The sequence below is a fragment of the Macaca mulatta genome, chromosome 7 (assembly GCF_049350105.2).
Source record: "Macaca mulatta isolate MMU2019108-1 chromosome 7, T2T-MMU8v2.0, whole genome shotgun sequence".
NCBI lineage: Eukaryota > Metazoa > Chordata > Mammalia > Primates > Cercopithecidae > Macaca > Macaca mulatta.
Window position 1 is genome coordinate 29,059,978 of NC_133412.1, and position 20,434 is coordinate 29,080,411.

Sequence of the window (20,434 nt, forward strand, 5' to 3'; positions counted from 1 at the left end):
TTCGTAGAAACGGGGTTTCACTGTGTTGGCCAGGATAGTCTCGATCTCCTGACCTTGTGATCCGCCCACCTTGGCCTCCCAAAGTCATCTCCCAGTATTTCTATATTTGTTTTTTAAAAATACAGCCTGGGCAATGTAGCGAGACCCTATCTCTACAAAAAATTTAAAAACTAACTGAGCATAGTGGCACACACCTGCAGTCTCAGCTGCAGTCAAGGGAGGTGGGGAGAGTATTGAGGCAAGAGGTTCAGTTAAGCCCAGGAGTACAAGGCTGCAGTGAGCTGTGATCACACCATTGCACTCCAGCCTGGGGAACAGAGTGAGACCCTGTTTCTAATAATAATAACAACAACAACAACAACAACAACTAGCTTTTCCCCAAATCTTCAAATCAAAGTTGTGCTCCAGGAGGATGCAGGTTTTTTTCTCCTCTGACTTTGAGACCCCGTGGTACATTGACACAACATAGGCAGTTTGTTTTAACAGCTACTGTTACGTAGTATTAACATGTTATTTTAATTAATTAATGTATTTTCCTACTGAGTTATGACATGGTACTTGTCTTCTGGGAGTTTGTAGTATAGCTGGAGAGAGAACCATACATATAACATACATGAAAAGATAGCAAGATACATCAAATTGGTGATGTAGGCATACAAATTTAGAGGAAGAAGAAACTTCTGTGGGCTTAGATGATCCAGAAAGTTCCATCACAGGGAGAGGAAGCAGTGGATAGAGTGGAATGAGCCCTGGACCTGCGGGTTCATTTGAGCTCATTTCTTTCACATGACATTTGTTATGTAATATTTATTGGATACCTACTTCAGATCAAGAACAGTGCTGGGAGTCAGGATTTTGTCAGTGAATAAAACTCATACAGCCCCCCTCCCTCACAGAGATTAGCAAGGAAAATAGAGATAAAGCAAGTAGTTGTAATAAAGCCAAGAACAGATGTGATTAAAGGGGTAGCATGGAGATGGGGAGTGACCCAGACCTTGTCTCCAGGTCCAAACAAGGCTTCCCTGAAGAAGTGAAGCTTGCATGAGACCAGCGGCTGAGTAGGATAGCAGTCAGCCAGACGGGAGTGGTATGAGAGTGTTCTGAGCAGAGAGAACAACATAAGGCACGATCCAGGCATTGGAAGTGGGCCAGGAGGCTGGAGCCAGGAGGAGATGGGGAGTGCAGCGCAGGATGAGGGTGATGAGAATGACAGAAAGACAGACTGAATTTGAACCTTATCCTCGAGGCAGCGGAAGCCACTGGATGATTTTAAGTAACTAGAGAAGAGCTGTTTAACTCTGTGCTCACTTTGGCCATTTGTATGACGAATGGATCAGGAGGGGATAGGGCTGACATGTGGGCAATGCAGATGAGTGAAGTAGGTGGATTCTCAGCACGTTTAGGTAAGGACAGGATTTGGTGATTGATGGCTGGAAAAGAGGCGAGAGAAGATGTCAAGGATGGCTCCCTGGTTTTTTGGCCAATTTCCTGAAATGGGGCATTCTGGAGAAGGAAATGATAAGAGCACTTCTGACATATTTGAGGTGTCTGAGGCAGCCAAGGAGAGATGTGGATTAGATAGATAGAAATATAGGGGCCTAACCCTCAGGAACAAAGTCTAGGATGAAGATACAGATTTTGGAGTCTCCTGGATATATATTATAATTAAAATTTTGGAGGCACATGAGTTCCTCCAGAGAGAATATATAGTATGAAAATAGAAGAATTTATAAGATGAGACCTTAAAGAATGCCAATATTTAAGGTGGAGGAAGAAGAATTACTAAAAGAGACCAAAAAGAAATGGTCAGAGAAATAGGAGAAAAACCATCTATGTTGCTGGATTGAGCAATCTTTAAGGCCTCTCTCAGTTCTGACATTCTGTGGTCCTGCAGAACCGGGATCTGAGCCAGGTCTCCAAAGCAGAGCGCATACATAGGCCATGAGAATAGAGAATGGCATTCCAAGTAATATTATTATATCAGCCAGCATCCTGACAAGAAACAGGGGATACACTCAAACTGAGTAACTTGAGAAAATTTTAATAAAGAGGCTATTTACAAAGATAGGAGGAGGATTTAGGGAATCCAACAAGGCAGAACTCTGGCACCAGCTGCCACAAGGACCCCTGACCACCCAAGGCCTGAGGCCAGCCAGGGGCAGGCAGCTGTATGGAGAGGGCTGTCTCTTGGGAGATGTGACCTTCTGGACCCAACCTCCTCCTCCCCTGCTCTCCAGTTTCCTGCTAGTGCCTCCTGTGGGCCAAACACAGGCCAGACAGGAAGGGAACCCATTGATACAGTCTAAATAGATCATCTTCCTGGAGCAGCAGGGGAGTGGATGTGGAGGGGCAAACAGAAGACAGCCAGAACAATCATCCTGGAAAATGGAAGTATTTGGGTAAGAGGGTATGTTCCTTCCCTAATGCTGCTGTAACAAATTAGCATAAATCCAGTGGCTTAAAACAATACGAATTTATTCTTACTGTTTTGGAAATTAGAAGTCTGAAACACATGTCACTGGACTGAAATCAAGGTGTCACAGGACTGTATTCCTCTCTGAAGGCACTAGGGGAAAATCCATGTCCTTGCCCTTCCCAGCCTCCAAAAGTTGCCCACATCCCTTGGCTCATGGCCCCTTCCACCATCTTCAAAGCAAAAAAATTGCATGACACTGACTCTTCTGCCCTCCTCTTCCATCTTTTAAGAGTTCTTTGGATTACGTTGGCACACCCAGATCATCCAAAATGGTCTTTCTCTTTTTAAATCCTTAATCTGGGCTGGGCATGGTGGCTCACGCCTGTAATCCCAGCACTTTGGGAAGCCGAGGTGGGTGGATCACTTGAGATCAGGAGCTCAAGACCAGCCTGGGCAACATGGTGAAATCCCATCTCTACTAAAAATACAAAAAATTAGCTGAGTGTGGTGGTGCATGACTGTAATCGCAGCTACTCTGGAGGCTGAAGCAGGAGAATTGCTTGAACCTGGGAGGCAGAGGTTGCAGTGAGCCGAAGTCGTGCCATTGTACGCCAGCCTGGGCAACAAGAGTGAAACTCTGTCTCAAAAAAAGAAAAAAAATCCTTTATCCTTAATCTAATCACAACTCATTTGTTGTGCCATGTAAAGTAACATAAAGATGTGAGGAATAGGAGGAGGACATATTTAGGTGGCTGTGATTCTGCCTACCACAGAGAGCAAATAAACCATTTTAGCTGAAGTGGGCTCCCCAGGAAACTAATGAGAGAGAAAACAGGAAGTGCAGGTTAAAGCCAAATCATGGGAGCTTTGGAGCTAGATTGTCTGGATTTCATTCTGTAGACAAGAGGGAGCCATTGTACCAGGGAAGTGGCTTGTTAGCAGTGTTGAGAAAAATGATCCAATTATAGTGTTCTGGGTGGCTTACAGGGAAAAACAGAAATCTTTCAAGATGCAATCAGAGTAGTCCAGGCATGAAGGAACAAAAGGCTGAAACAAGAGTGGAAAAAAGGGGTGGTGTGAAAAATGTTGTACTGTAAGGACCCGCAGGAGGTGCTGACCGGCTGGACTCAGAAAAAAGTGGGAGAATCTGAAGCTGATATGAGTGTTGGGAGTGTCTGACTGGTAGATTAATCTAGACAGCAAGTCTATTTTAGAGAAAAATGGGGAGTTTAGGTTTAGTTACAGAATCCAGCAATAGAAATCCAAATAGAGGCTGGGCACTGTGGCTCATGCCTGTAATTCCAGCACTTTGGGAGGCTGAGGCAGGAGGATCGCTTGAGCCCAGAAGTTCAAGACCAGCCTGGGCAACATAGTAAGACCTCGTCTCTGCAAAAAAAAAACTTTTTTATTAGCTGGGCATGGTGACATGCACCTGTAGACCCAGCTACTCGAGGGACTGAAGCAGGAAGATCACTTTATCCCAGGAATTGGAGGCTGCAGTTAGCTATGATCAAGCCAGCCTGGGCAACAGAGTGAGACCCTGTCTTTAAAAATAAAAAATAAAAAAATTCAAATAGAATCTTAACAACTCTAAGATACCATTGATTATAAAACTCTCCAGTATTTTATGTACCACTAAGAAAAAAAGGCTGGCAATCACAATATAATATGTTTTCTTTTTTTTTTTTTTTTTTTTCTTTGAGACGGAGTCTCGCTCTGTCACCCAGGCTGGAGTGCACTGGCCGGATCTCAGCTCACTGCAAGCTCCGCCTCCCGGGTTTACGCCATTCTCCTGCCTCAGCCTCCCGAGTAGCTGGGACTACAGGCGCCCACCACCTCGCCCGGCTAAGTTTTTGTATTTTTTTTAGTAGAGACGGGGTTTCACCGTGTCAGCCAGGATGGTCTCGATCTCCTGACCTCGTGATCCGCCCGTCTCGGCCTCCCAAAGTGCTGGGATTACAGGCTTGAGCCACCGCGCCCGGCCACAATATAATATGTTTTCTTAAAAATATGAAGTTTTGGCTGGGCACAGTAGCTCATACCTGTAATTCCAGCACTTTGGTAGGCCAAGCTGGGAGGATCATTTGAGCACAGGAGTTGGAGACCAGCCTGGCCAACATAGTGAGATCCTGTATCTTCAAAAAATAAAAAAATAAAATAGCCGGGCATGGTGGTGCACACCTGTAGTCCTAGCTACTCAGGAGGCTGATGTGGGAGGATTACTTAAGCCCAAGAGGTCAAGGCTGCAGTGAATTGTAATGACATACAACTGAACTCAAGCCTGGGCAACAGAGTGAGACCATGTCTCAACAAAAATTAATACTTTTTACTTTATTGAAAGAGCTGTTTTCGACTTCCACATAGGTTTTTTGAAATCTTTTTTACTGAAGTATAAATGACATACAATAAAGTGCACATATCTCAAGTGTACAGTTTGATAAGGTTTGACATATGCATGTATATGTGAAACCATCACCACAATCAAGATAGTAAACATATGTAACATCCCCAAAAGATTCCCCATGCCCCTATGTCATTCCTCTCATCTGCCCCCCCACCTCTCTCCCATGCCTAAGCAGCTCTGATTTCTTTCTGTCATATAGACTAGTTTACATGTTCGAAAATTTTAGATAAATGGAATCCTGCAGTGTATATTCTTTTTGGTCTTCTTTCTCTCATTATAATTATTTTGAGGTTCATCCATGTTTTGTGTACATCAATAGTTCATTCCCTTTTATCGCTGAGAAGTATTCCATTTTGTGGATATACGACAATTTATTTTTATTTCTTTATTTAGGGATAGGGTCTTACTCTGTTGCCCAGGCTGGAGTGCAGTGGTGCAATCATAGCTCACTTCAGCCTCGACCTCCTGGCTCAAGCAATTCTCCCACCCCAACCTCCCAAATAACTGGGACTACAGGCATGTGCCACCATGCCCAGCTAATTAAAAAAAAAAAAAAATTGTAGAAATGGGGTCTCACTGTGTCGCCCAGGCTGGTCTCAAATTCCTGGGCTCAAGAAATCCTCCTGCCGCAGCCTCCCAAAGCATTGGGACTACAGGCGTGAGCCACTGCACCTGGTCACAGTTGGTTTTTTATTCATTTACTATCATTCAGATTGTTTTCAGTTTTTGGCAATTACAAATAAATGTGCTATGAATATACATGGATTTTTAAAATCACATATCTCTCCTGTGCATACATAAAAGGGGAAATGCAAGTGAAATGCATTCATTGGTTGATATTCTTAAAACTTCTTCATACTCAAGAGTCCAACATTTTATATCACTATTTTACTCATATCTGGTTCTTTTCTACATAATAATTTCCTCTGTGCCATCTAGTGGTAATTTTAAAAATCTGTAAAAAAACAAAACTAAAACTGAAAGTCATTGAACTGGGTACTTAAACTCACTCTGTAATTATGTGGAACTATCCTAATCTGGACCTCTCTTTGGGAGTTCTGCTAAACATACCTGCATTGTCACCTGCCCACAATTGTCTGCTTTCTAAATTTTGAAAGAGTATTCCACAGTTGTCCCTGGGATTTCCTTCCAAGTCCTTGACATCCACTCTGCTGTTTTGAAGCTGGTGCTTTTGATATTGAGATACAAGCAATGACAAGTACATTTTTACTACTGCTAGGACAACAGTAATTGTAGGACACCATCAATTCTAAGACACATCTCAATTTCAGAATGTTAAATGTGGCAAAGTGTGCATTTTAGAATCCATTAAGTAGGTTAGTTCAACCAATTCATTTGATGGATAAGGGCCATCCTTGTCCTGTGTGATGCAATAATTTAGTGATAGTTGGCACCAGAACAAAGCGTATAGATCCAATTGGTTTCTCTGACTTTAGTAGGATTTTTGTTTGTTTGTTTACTAGAATATAGTCATTAAAGCCTAAAAAAAAAAAAAAAAAAAAACGGAGGGCTGGGAGACCTCATCTCTACAAAAAAAAAATTAAAAATTAGCTGGACATCATGGCACATTCCTGTAGTCTGGCATGTGGTGGTGCACACTTGTAATCCCAGCTACTCTGGAGGTTGAAGTGGGAGGATCACATGAGCCCAGGAGGTGGAGGTTGCAGTGAGCCAAGATGGTACCACTGCATTCCAGCCTGGGCGACAGGGAGACCCTACCTCTATATTAATAAATAAGAAGGTGAGCTAATGGAAAAGAGCGTTGCATTGCATGTGAAAGGAGTATCGACACAGAAACCACAAACCTGAACATTGTGAGCAGTTGAATTCACAAAGGAAAGGGAACACTATTCTAATAGCCCTTAAGAGGCCCACCTGCAGCCAGTCTCATTCCATGCCAACTCATTCTTCATTCTTTTTTTTTTTTTTTTTGAGATGGAGTCTCGCTCTGTCGCCCAGGCTGGAGTGCAGTGGCCAGATCTCAGCTCACTGCAAGCTCCGCCTCCCGGGTTTACGCCATTCTCCTGCCTCAGCCTCCCGAGTAGCTGGGACTACAGGTGCCTGCCACCTCGCCCGGCTAGTTTTTTGTATTTTTTAGTAGAGACGGGGTTTCACCGTGTTAGCCAGGATGGTCTCGATCTCCTGACCTTGTGATCCGCCCGTCTGGGCCTCCCAAAGTGCTGGGATTACAGGCTTGAGCCACCGCGCCCGGCCTCATTCTTCATTCTTATGATTTGAAGTCATAAAAAAAGATTGGCGTGTTCAGATCACTGCCCTACTTTAAGAAGCTGTGGTGGCTTGCCATTCCAAACAGAATAAAGTCCAGGTCCCTTAGCAAGGCGTGGAAGGAAGGCCCTTCACAGATGTCCCATCTTCGTCTTTAGTTCTTTCCTCTCCCTTCCTCCATGAATCCCCCTCTCTCGCCATGCTGCCTGCTCTACCAGCATATCATTTACTGTCTTATCCTGTACCCCTTTGTGCTGTTCCCTTTTGCTAGAATGACACTTGCCCATCCGTGTCCACCTTATGACCTCTTCCTTCAATGCTTAAATACCTCTTTTTCACAGTTTCCCCTCAAACTTCCCCTACTTAGTGATTATTTCCCCATGTGTTTTCAAACCTACTTTATACATTATGTCTAATACTTATGGCATTATTACTGTTTGTGTGTCTGTCTCACTAAGCTGTGATCTTGGGGAAGGGGTCATTTTGATAAAAATATATATATGTATTTTTTTTGAGACAGAATCTCACTCTGTCACCCAGGCTGGAGTGCAGTGACACCACCTCAGCACTGCAACCTCTGCCTCCCGGGTTCAAGCAATTCTCCTGCCTCAGCCTCCCAAGTAGTTGGGACTACAGGCACATGCCACCACACCCAGCTAATTGTTGTATTTTTAGTAGAGACAGGGTTTCACCATGTTGGTCAGGCTGGTCTCAAACTCCTGACTTCAGGTGATCCACCTGCTTCAGCCTCCCAAAGTGCTGGGATTACAGGTGTGAGCCACCGCGCCCGGCCTCCTCATGTATTTTTAAACCTACTTTATACATTATGCCTAATACTTATGCCATTATTGCTATTTGTGTGCCTGTCTCACTAAGCTGTGATCTTCTTGGGGAAAGGGGGCATATCTTGTTTATCTTTGTATTTCTGTTTTCTAGAACTATGCCTGGCAAATAGTAGGTGTATAACAAATATTTGTTGGGCTGAAAGATGTGATTGGTGGTAATACCTCCTAAGGAGAAATACAGTCAGTGAAGTACATTACTGTTTCTTGAATATTATCTTTCTAAGGAAGATCTGTAGCATCCTCTGCAAGGAGGAAGGGATTGAGTAAAAATTGCATTTGGGGTGAAAATTTAGAAGTGAAGTAATATAAAAAATAAGGGTTGAGAGAAGAACGGTCTGGGGGTATAAAGAATGAATAGGTAGAACGAAAAGGAAATGAGACTAGAAATAGAATGGAAGACAAAGCCAGGAGAAAAATAGAGAGAGTGCTCATGTGGCCAGGATTTTAGAATCGCACTTAGTTTAATTGCAGGGGAGTTACTGGACAATGCTTTCTCACATAGACGTTCCAAACTCTCGTTCCTGAATGAATCCCATTTTGTATTCTTCACATCACTCTCTCCCTGAAAAGACACAAGTATGCTTCTTACAACTGCCTTACAATTAGTGCATTGTTCTCCCCTGTTTTTCTGTGGAGAGCCAGGGAAGGCCGAGTAGTATAATGGAAAAGCACCCGCTACGCTGGGAATCAGAAGGCGGGGCTCACCCATCCCAGCTCTGTGACCTCAAGCAAAGCACTAGGCCACCTTCACCTCAGAATCGTCATCTATAACATGGGAATGATAATACCGGCTTGGGCACCTCACAGGATTGTTGTAAAGATCAAGATAAGTGAAGTATGTGAAAACACTTTGTAAGCTGTCAGGTTGCTCTGCAAATGAAGGGAATATTACCTTGTTGTTGAATTATTCGTTCAATACAGTAGGCTCCATTGGAGGATAGTTCTGTCTCCTGTTAATAAGTCTTATTTACAGAATGGAGATTCTTTTTTATTGTGTTTCTTTTTTATTAGCAGTAATCTAAAGTCTCAGGAAACTGGACCATTTAAATGTGCGCGGCCCATGAGAAAGGTATATAAGAAGCCATGGCACTCCCCTTTCAAAAAGAGCTGGAGAAATACAAGAACATTGATGAAGATGAGCTTCTTGGCAAACTCTCAGAAGAGGAACTGAAACAGTTGGAAAATGTTCTAGATGACCTAGATCCCGAGGTTAGTGACATGGAACTGAAGCAGAGTGGTTGATGATAGTATGGATAAATGGCATGGCTTGGTCCTTAAACAATGGTAGAAAGCCCTTAGCTCTGAATGCAGATTTTCTTCTCTTCCTCTGATTGGTTCTGGGTCACCTGTGTTTACAAATTCATAGAGAACTTCATAGCCACTACAGTGTGATACAGCAAATGTATTTCTCAAAAAACAGCCTAATGTAAATGGGGGGAAATATTTTCCATTGGTTGAGAAAGGACTAGTCTGACAGGGGAAAAAGAAGGAAAGAGGAAAAGAGGCAAATCTTACTGAGTTTTTCTGGGTCATACATTTCTCTGGGCACAGAAGCCCTTGAGGTAAACTATATTATCCCCATTTCATAAATGAGGAGACAGACATGGAGAGGTAATTTATATAAGATTTGACACTGTTAAGTGTCAGAGATGGTATTTAAACCAGGTTTTAAACCCCAAATGCGGATTTTTTTTTTTTTTTTTGAGACAGAGTCTCACTCTGTCACCCAGGCTGGAGTGCAGTAGCATGATCTCGGCTCACTGCAACCTCCGCCTTCCGGGTTCAAGCAATTCTCCTGCCTCAGCCTCCCAAGTAGCTGGGATTACAGGTACATGTCACCATGCCTGGCTAATTTTTTTATTTTTAGTAGAAATAGGGTTTCGCCATGTTGACCATGTTGGTCTTGAATTCCTGACCTGAGGTAATCCGCCCACCTCAGCCTCCCAAAGTGCTTGATTACAGGCATAAGCCACCACACCCGACCCCAAATGCAGATTTTTTAAAAATATCTAATTTCTTTCAAATGCACAAATAATGTGAACTCTTTGATGAACTTATAACAATGAATAGATTAGACTGACTATAATCATGATATCAAGTTCATTTCAATGGAGTTTCCAGTATTTTTATGAGTTCTTGAAAAGCTAAGTCTCTTGTTATATTGTTTGTTTAGCAAGCACTTTCTTCAGACCTGCTGGTATGATCTTAAACTTAGAATTGGAGGCATCCAAAATAGTAATTTTACTATAAATAAAAATGTAACTAAAACAAAATTATGTATACGGCATTCTGATACATCAGATACTTTGGATATGGTGTTTACTTTTAAAAATACAGGTATTCTGTTTTTTTTTTTTTAACTTAAGGAAGGAATCGCAAAGTTTTATCAAGCAGGCATTAATATCATCGTAATAGTTACTTATCAGCTTGGCTGCTTCTGCAGGAGAGGGGTTCCCCATGTCGGCGCCTTGTTAGAGTCTCATGTTTCTGCCTGGAAGCTCCTTGGGTGCAGCCCTAGCCAAACCTAAGCGTGATCTACAAGGAAAGAGGTCTTTTGCCTCCGTGTTCTAGGAGGCAGCTTCAGAAGACTCAGAGACTGCTCTAGCCATCCCTGCGCTGCTTGAGCTCATTGGGAGCCCCCCTGTCAGCCCAGAACATTAGAACAAGTAAGGCCTCAGAGACGTCCCAGAGCCCCCAGCCCTCAGCTCACACGTGCATTCTGCGTAGGTATCCCTCCTGCTTCCCCAGCACATAGTGAGTAGGGGTGGAAGAGGAAGTAGCAAAGTACAGGCCGGCAGACATCTTCCTTCCTGCTCACACCTCTGTCTTGTCAGAGTGCCACGCTACCAGCTGGATTTCGACAGAAAGACCAGACACAGAAGGCAGCCACCGGCCCCTTTGACCGTGAGCACCTCCTCATGTACCTGGAGAAGGAGGCTTTGGAACAGAAAGACAGAGAGGACTTTGTGCCCTTCACTGGAGAAAAGAAAGGTAAGGACCACAGGCAGAGCATCTTGGAACGGAGGCACTCTTTTTTTTTTTTTTTTTTGGCACGGAGGCACTCTTAATTAAGAGTATCTCTTTTATTTTATTGTGATGGAGGCTCAAGCAAGGGAACTGTCCTGGAAATGGGAAATAAGCCATGAACTGGATTCAGTATTTATTTTATTGTGGAGGGTCAAGCAAGGGAACTGTCCTGGAAATGGGAAATAAGCCCATGAACTGGATTCAGTATTAAAAAGAATCATGGCTGTGAGACACATGTCATTCTACACTGGGCCAAACCCATAGAAAATATAACACCAAGAGTGAACCCTAATGGAAACTGTGGACGTTGGGTGATAATGATGTCTCCATGAAAGTTCATCAGTTGTAATATATGTATCGCTATGGTATAGGATGCCGTTAGTCGGGGGAGGATGAGTTGGGGAGAATACATTGAAGGAAAAAAGAAACATGATCAAATATATAGGCTAACTGCTTAGGGTGTGATGGTTCTCAAATTAGTTTATTGAAAAAATCTGAAACCCCAAAGAAAGTTTTGAAAATGTGAGGTGGTGTCATGCCTGAGAGTTTCCTAGGCACTGGTGTGTTTCTCTTAGCCTGGTGCTTTACCAACTTTGGAAGTCCCTCAAGGCCTTTCTGCTCCATGTCCAGGATGGCTGTAGCACTGCACCTCTAACCTTAGAGGCTACCATTAAAGTTTAGTGCAGTCATTCATGCATCCGTCATCTACTGAGTGCCTCCTCTGTGCAGAGCCTTGTGGCCAGATGCTAGAACCACAGGCAAATAAGACCCTGCCCTGCCCTCAAGGAGCTTGTAGTCTAGTGAGAGAAACAGGATGACAGAGCTAGGAAGGCTGTGAGGAGCAAGGAGATGTTTTTCCATGCCAGGACTGAGCTTTGAGCCAAGAATAGGGAACCCTTCTCCTTAGCTCCCGACCCTGTGCTCCCTTGGGAGGAAGAGTGACTATCAATAGCCTGTCCAGCTTCCTCAGCTATAGATGCCCAAAGATTCTAATGGAATTGTTGATAACCTCACAGCAATTACAATCTTTTTATAATACAAATCAGATCATGTTGGCTGGGCACAGTGGCTCACACCTGTAATTGCTGCACTTTGGGAGGCTGAGGCAGGAGGATCACTCGAGCCCAGGAGTCCAAGACCAGCCTGGGCAACATGGCAAAACCCCATCTCTACAAAAAATACAAAAATTAGCCAAGCATGATGGCGCACCCGTGTTCCCAGCTACTTAGGAACTGATATGGGAGGATCGCTTGAACCCAGGAGGTCAAAGCTGCAGTGAGCCGTGATCATGCCACTACACTACAGGTTGGGCAACAGAGTGGAACCCTGTCTTAAAATAAATAAACAAACAAAATCTTGGCATTTCCCTTCTTAATGTCTCAAATCCTTACTGTGGTCTTTAAAGTAGATATAGCCTCCATCCAGCTCTCTACCTGCATCTGGCCTTCCCTTGCTAATCCTCAGGCCCCACTGTCTTCATTCACTTCCCTGAACCTGCTGAGTTCTTTTCCTCCCTCAGGCTGGTCTTCTCATGGACTCTTCCTTCTGACTCATGTCCCCATTTTTCACATCCTAAGGGTCTCAGCTTAAATTTCAGGGCCTTGGGCTTTCTCTGACCTCACTTCTTTCTACTATGACAGCTGCATATTGCTTTCACAGCACTGTAACAATGTTTATCACTTTATTTACTTTGGTTTTTGCATGTTTTCATGTGATAGGGTCTTTTTTTTATCCTGGCACAGAAACTGGCATGGGAGGCACTTGATAAACATGGGTTCAAGTGAATGGCATCTCAGAAATCTGTACTGCAGCAGTGGGAGCAGGAGCATCCAGCTCCTAGTTGGCATGAGGCAGAGTGCTACTGCCTTGTGTCACATAATGCCCAGGCTGCCCTCTGTATTGCGCACATTCAGTGGGTCACGCACCATTGAGAATGTCGTTAAGAAAGTAAAATTGGGCCACATGCCGTGGCTCACACCTGTAATCCCAGCACTTTGGGAGACTGAGGCAGAAGGATCCCATGAATCCAGGAGTTCAAGATTGCCATGAGCTATGATCCTGCCACTGCACTCCAGCCTGGGTGATAAAGTGAGATCCTGCCTCCAAAAAAATAATTAATAAATAAAGTAATTGTGAACAGTTACAAACCAGGCAAATAATCACGGATTACTGTGAAAATATGGAGCTGTTTCTATAGCTGCATAGTTGCTATTGGACTAATTTAGTTGTGAAAAAAATTATGTCAAATCTTCAATAAAGTCCCAGTTAACATCAAGTAGTGACAGCATAATAAGGGAAAAGCTATTATCTTTTGTTTTTAGTGTAGAGGTCTTAGGAGTGGCTATGGTAAATTATCTCATGATCAAGATTGATCTCCAGATGGTTGGTGGGAGAGTTGGGAACGTAGGAGCTGTCTGAGTAATAGAGATATAAAAAGGGTATATGGTTGCATAGTGTAGCTTAGGAGAAGGTTGAGAAGTAGCACAATTGAATAAAATGAGCAGGGAGCAAGTTTTATAATCAGAGCAGCAGAGCAGAGTGAAGAGTATGCAGGGCCCCCAGAAGGACCAGTGAGACCATCCAGGAGCAGCGGGAAGCTGCTATGAGGTCCTCAGTGAGGTCCGCAGTGCTGAATACTATGTGCTGGCGCACCTCAGGTTCCTGGGCTAGATTTTACTGTGGTGCAGAGTTTTGCTTAGAACTTGTTATTTGGTTGGACCTCCAGGAATGGCTCTGTATCAGCAGTTCTCCTGAATACCAATAGCTGCGTACCTCATGTTTAGTACCAGGAAAGAGGAACTTAGAAAATCCTATATTAGGTTGGGCACAGTGGCTCATGCCTGTAATCCCAGCACTTTGGGAGGCCAAGGCAGGAGGATTGCTCCAGCCCAGAAGGTCAAGGTTACAGTGAGTTATGATTGCACCACTGCACTCCAGCCTGGGTGAGGGAGTGAGACCCTGTCTTTAAAAACGAAAAAATAAAGAAAGAAATCTTATTTTGACTCTAAACCTAAGATCATCTTGGCCAGAAAGAAAATGTTTCAGGCCATAGATACTAGGAATATTAAGTCTGAGATGAACCCCAGTATTTGAGATGTTACTGATTAGTTGATTTCTTTTTCCATTTTCTATCTTCTGGCCATCCTCCTACTTTGTTTCCCAGTGTATTTTCCTTCTTTCTGAGAAATGTGGCAGCTAAAGTGATCCCAAGGCAGGAAGTAGGATGCATGTCAGTGATAATGACCTTGTTGCCAGGATGCCCCAGACTGACCACAAGCAGTGCCTTTCTTTCCTGTCTGGAGTGCCCAGCTCTGACACGCTCCTGTTTACTCATCCAGCCATTTGACAATATGGTAAAACAAGAAATACACAGCCCTTGTAATCAGGGAAGTCTCCTGGAGAGTTCTCATGCAGGAGGGTTATTGACTTTGGGTTGGACCCTTTCCTTTCCCATGGGAGTGGGATAAGCCAGCCTAGCCAAGGAGACCTGGAGAGAACTTGGGTCCCAATGGACTGAAACTGGAGCCAGATGAGCCTTTAGGGAACTCTAAAAATCAAAATGGAAGAGAACAATTTCAAAGATTATGCCCAAAAAATAAGACCAGCTTCAAAAAAGAGAAACCAAGAGTCAAAAGCTGGGAAGAATTAGAAAGGAATATGAATGCTCTGGGGTGTTTTGATCATGGCTCTAGCTTGTCCTGCGTGCACGTGTGGGAAGTGGATGTGTTAGCTATGATCAAGCCAGCCAAATATTTAAATACTTTCCAAATATTTAAAGGCTAACAAACCATTAAAATATGCTGTATCCTCCTTTAGATATACCCAGAAGGCCAGGATTCTTGGACTTCCAAGAGTTCCATGCAGGGATATTGATCTGTCCCATACTGCCAGGGCCTCAAACACACATGTTGGACACCCAAGCCCACATATCTAAGCTTCATCCAGGCTCCCCAACAAATAGCCTCCCCTTGACCTGGGGGTACACACCCAGCAGCATGACCTGCCTTCAGGAGGATAGACATGGGAAGGGGCTTATGGAGGCCCTAGAGGCAGGCACGGGGCTCTTTGGGCAAGACATTCCAGGGTCCTAGGTTCCTGAAGTGTAGTCTAGAAAGTGGCCTATATGCTAGATGGGAATATCCCTTTGGCCTCATGGTTTCTCCCCTGGAGGGGAGAGGTGCAGCTATAGGAAGACTAGTATGGGGTCCTCTAAAGTGCACGACGCAGGGCAGGACCTCTCCTGCCCAGACCAAAGGACAGTACCGCCAATAGGAAAGGGGTAGAAGCCACCATTGCCCTCTGTGTTTAAGGACTGTAGTCTCAGATCTCTGTGTGGCAGAATGCAGGATTCCTCCTGCAGTGTTCCTTCCCTCTGACAGTGACTTATCGATGTTGGCACCATCCTGGCCATCCAGGAATCTCAGTTGGATGTGAACTGGCTTAATCATATGAGTCTCAATGGTCAGAACTGCATTCTCTGCTCAGTCTACTTACCCTACCCGTAAGGCAGTAGTACTCAATATTTTTGTTTTTCTTCTGATTTAAAGGGAGAGTCTTTATCCCTAAAGAAAAGCCTGTAGAAACTCGTAAAGAAGAAAAAGTGACCCTTGACCCAGAACTGGAAGAAGCTTTGGCCAGTGCCTCTGACACCGAACTCTATGATCTTGCAGGTTAGTCTTGAACTCTGGGAACTTTCCTGTCTAGCTCCATGACCTCCCAGCATTCACTGGCACCCATGCCAGCAGCCTTTGAGCTTCTCTGTAGGTAGGAGAATAGCAGATTGACACCAGCCATTATGGAGCTGTCAGTCTTAATGCAGGTGACTTAACCTCTCTAAGCAAATGTTATTTTGCTCTATTTCAGCTGCAAATAATACCCATCCCGCAAAACTCAAAGAGTTACTGTGAGAAATTAAAGCAAACAAATAGGAAGGAGTGTTGAGAACTTAAAGAATAAAACAACAGCTCTTTTGCTTTCTAAGGAGCTTTCACATTTGGCATTTTATCATCACAACATTTCTATGAAGTTCTGGTTCTTCCCATGGTCACTGTTCCATTTTGATTCAGAAAATGCTTAGAGGTCTGTTAGCCTTCTAGTCTTAACAATAGCAACATAATAATGATTATAATGATTATTATTTAAAATGCGGATAGAAAAAAGTCAAAGAGTACAAAAGAATGTGTAATGAAAAGTAAGTCTCTCGACCTTAATTGCCTAGGCCCACTCTCGTGTCTTGTATAGCCTTCAAGAAAGATTTTCTGCATGTACCAGTATATTTATACATTAGATCTTCCATCTACATACACAGGGTTATTAGATCCCCACAGGATAGAGGCGCTTTAAAAACAAATCCACAGCTTTAGCAATAATTTGTATTCCATTGGAAGACAGATATAATAATCACCTCTTTCCTCCCAGGAGAACCAGCCTTATTCTAATATGTACCAGCCATCTCAATTCCATTCTCGTTCCTTCTGTGATGATGTCAGGAAGTTCCCATGTTTGTGAACTTAATACTGGCCACTGCAGGAGTTGAGGCACTTGCTTCACCTGGTGAAGAAGGTGTTTTGCACGCACTGGTCTTAGCCCTGGGGTTGCTGTGGAGGGATCCTGTTATGGTTACTGGTCCTCCCAGGTGTTGCTTCATGGTCTCTACCGGAATTGCCCAGAGGGAGAATGCCAGGCTGAACTTGAACTCCCAGGAAACGCCTTGAGAAAGGAAAAAGAGAAAAACACCAATTATTTGGAAGATACTAGATCCTGAAATTCATACAGTAAAACTGGAGAGAGAATCCAAATAGAAAACTGTCCTTGTTCATCCTTACTCAGCTTCCCTCCCTCGTCCTGTGTTCCCTAGGAATTCAGAAGGAAGCTTGGCTGGGGGTGTTGGCAGCATCTTCTTTAGGGTGGACCCTTCTGGAAGACTGAAGGCAGCCCCATGGGCAGATGGGCTGGCAGCCGTTGAGTTTTAGATAAGAAAGAGTGTCGGCGTATTGCCCATGTTATTGTGGCAAATAGAGAGCGAAGAGAAAGTTCTTCAAGAGAGTGGTAGTTGACCTGCAAGACAGGGCCTCTTAGACTGGCTGGGTGTCAGTGTGGTCACCATCCGGAGTCTAGTTCCTGGCCCTAAACTGTGGGAGCTCTGGACTGGAAATCTGATCTTATCAGTATACATGGAAGTAGTCAGATTGGAGCAAAGTGGTGGGAACTGATCCATTAGCCCAATTCACAGATAACAGATAAAAACGAAAACCTGGCAGTAGGAGCCAAATTGTAATTAGAAGTTACTTGGTGAGCATGGAGCCAGAGCAAGAAGATGTGTTCGTTGTATGGCCTCAGTGTTTATCAAATGGGACACCTTCTCCTTCTCCTGTCCCCTTCACAGAGACACAGTGACAAATTATTTTTTTTTTTGAGACGGAGTCTCACTCTGTCACCCAGGCTGGAGTGCAGTGGCACAATCTCTGCTCACTGCAACCTCCGCCTACCGAGTTCAAGCGATTCTCCTGCCTCAGCCTCCCAAGTAGCTGGGATTACAGGGGCCCGCCACCACACCCAGCTAATTTTTATATTTTTTGTAGAGACAAGACTTCGCCATGTTGGCCAGGATGGTCTCGATTTCTTGACCTCATGATCCACCCACCTCGGCCTCCCAAAGTGCTGAGATAACAGGCATGAGCCATCACGCCCAGCCCACAGTGACAAATTCTTATTTATTTAACAAGAATTTGTAAAGCACTTAGAACGGTGCCTGACACATAGAAAGTCATTTAATCTTGGTAATAAAGTATAATTATTATCCCTGTTTTACGGATGAGGAAACGGACACTCAGGCATTTAACAACTTCCCAAGTCACACAGTTTAACATGTGTCAGAGTCAGGATTCTTGACTGCTCCCAAGTCCCCCTCTTCACCAGGTCCTTGCTAGCTCTGACCATTTGCCCTTCCTTGTGCTGTGCCAGCTGCCTCCCTCCTTCAATATGTAGCTTACAGTAGAGCTGATGAGCATCTCAGAGGCACTCCTCTGCCACCTGTCAACAGAATATTATCCCTTCTGGGATCCTTCTCCAGGTGGCCAATGTCATCTAGAATTTCATTAGCAAAGGGAAATCTGCATAGAAATTGCAGGTTCAGTCCAGCCCCGCGTTCGTTCTTCCCCAGTGTTGTTCCTGCATCCTACGCTGCCTCCTGGTGCAAGTTCTGTGTAATACAGGAAGCTGAAAATCTCAGTACGCATAACTGACCTTTTATTGCTGATGTTGCTTTTTTTCCCCCAGCCTGGAATGCTCTAGAGACAATTATATTTGGTACTGAGAGATGAGGAGGCTGACATTGAAAGAGGCCTCTGGAAAAATATATGCAGTCATCTATATAATGTTAGATCTTGAAAATCATTAGTCTCAGTCCTACCTTCTCATTTTACAGATGAGAAAACTGAAAGGTTGAGTCTATTTAACTAGGAGGTCTAGGCAGATTTTCAGTAAACTGTGGCCATAACTAGGCCACCGTTGCTCAGACCCTAAATGGTTCTACATGTGGAGATGTAGAAAGACATGAAGATTACTGGTGGTCTTGAAAGGAGGGTTTTCAAATAAGTGTATTTAACACTATACATGTACCACACACTGTGCAAGGAAAGAGGACTCAGGGACTTACATTTATGATGTAAAGAATTGTTCTTCAAGGGGCATATTAACAATGTGGACATCCTCATGTGCTTCTCCAAACATAATGCTCATTTGTTGACTGTCTGTTTTTAGCTGTCCTTGGAGTACACAATTTGCTCAACAATCCAAAGTTCGATGAAGAAACAGCCAACAGTAAAGGTGGCAAAGGGCCTGTCAGAAGTAAGTTGATGTGGAATCTGTGGTTTTGTAAAGCTTTGGAGCCTCCAGGGTTGCTGGCAGGAGAGAGGCCTGTTGACTTTTGCAGGCTTTGCACTCTGTCATTTGGCTAGGATACGGAGCAGCTGACAATGAGAGCTCCATCTGGCGGTGAAACTAGTACAAATCAGTGTGTGTTGCCCAGAACACTTTCTTGGTAGGTCTGTTTAGTCAGAAGATGAAATTGTTGATATGTGGGTCTGCATTAAATGGTATAATCCATATTCATGAAAAAAAAATTGCTGATATGAGATTGCTTAGTCATCACAAAATGCAGAGTTTCATGTTCCTAAGGATGTTTTAATCAACTATGGTAGCTTAAATAAGTTCCCTTCTCTATTTGAGTGTCTTTTTGTCTCAGTAATAGACGCTTGTCATTAGAATTTGAATGCCCACTTCCCTCAGAGGGCATGAAAGACATGCTGGCATGGACTTACGTGCACAGGACATTCCACACCACCATCTTCTATGTCACCATTTCCTGTAGCAGTAAACAATTAATTAGACTTTTTTATTCATTCATTCGTCAGTCATCCACTAAATACCTGCCATGTGTCAGGAATGTTCTAGGATTAGGTACAAAGATGAAAATGGTCCCTGCCCAAAGAAATTTATCTGTCCGGGGTAAGGAAGGACCAATATTCAGGTCATTTCAGTACAGTGTGATCCATATGCTTTGAAAACTCATAGAAAATTACGGCTTTTTTTTTTTTTTTTTTTTTTTTTGAGATGGAGTCTTGTTTTGTCACCCAGGCTGGAGTGCAATGGCACGATCTCGGCTCACTGCAACCTCCACCTTCTGGGTTCAAGCAGTTCTCCTGCCTCAGCCTCATGAGTAGTTGGGACTACCGGCGTGTGCCACCACACCCAGCTCATTTTTAGGATTACAACTTTTCTTAGGTTAATTTTATTTTATTCACTTTAATAGAGACTTGGGAGATGCTTTCTAATCTCAGTAGCGTATATATGAAATATTATTTATAGTGGTAATTTAGACACACAATGAGCAATATTCCTTTTATTTTTTGAGATAGAGGCTTGCCCTGTTGCCCAGGCTGGAGTACAATGGTGCAATCATAGCTCTTTGTAGCTTCTGGCTGCTGGACTCAAGCAGTCCTCCCCGTCAGCCTCCTGAGTAGCTGGGACTACAGGTGCATGCCACCACACTCAGTTAATTATTTTTATTTTTATTTTGGAGAGACAGGATCTTGCTATGTTGCCTAGGCTGGCCTTTCTTGTTTCTTATGCTTATGGATAAAAAATGCTTATCCTTTTTAGCTTCAGCATCAAAGGATAACATTCTGACAATGTTTGCTGTTAACAATCTGATGCATAACCTTCTGGACGTTTATATGTACACATGCACACAAATATTAACTTGTCTTCAAATTGTGGTCTCTTATCAGTACCTATAGGTTTCCTTCATTCTTTTAATGAGTAGATAACTTTTTTAATGGATAGATAATGAAGATCTTTTTTTTTTTTTTTTTTTTTGAGACAGGGTCTCATTCTGTTGTCCAGGCTAGAGTCCAGCATCACTACCAAGGCTGACTGCAGCCTCAAACTCCTGGGATCAAGGGATTCTCCTACCTTAGTCCCCTGAGCAGCTAG

The 20,434-nt window shown here is 43.6% G+C and overlaps 1 protein-coding gene across 2 annotated transcripts in view; it reads left to right on the plus strand.

Moving 5' to 3' along the window:
- TMOD2 (tropomodulin 2) overlaps positions 1-20,434 on the plus strand; it is a 60,266-nt gene that overhangs the window by 7,856 nt on the left and 31,976 nt on the right. Inside the window, exons 2-5 of one of the 2 annotated variants that reach the window (XM_015142195.3) lie at positions 8,924-9,121; positions 10,747-10,903; positions 15,487-15,609; positions 18,701-18,787. In XM_015142195.3, coding sequence (XP_014997681.1) covers positions 8,996-9,121; positions 10,747-10,903; positions 15,487-15,609; positions 18,701-18,787 — 493 coding nt within the window. In that variant the 5' untranslated portion in view covers positions 8,924-8,995. 2 annotated transcript variants of the gene reach the window in all.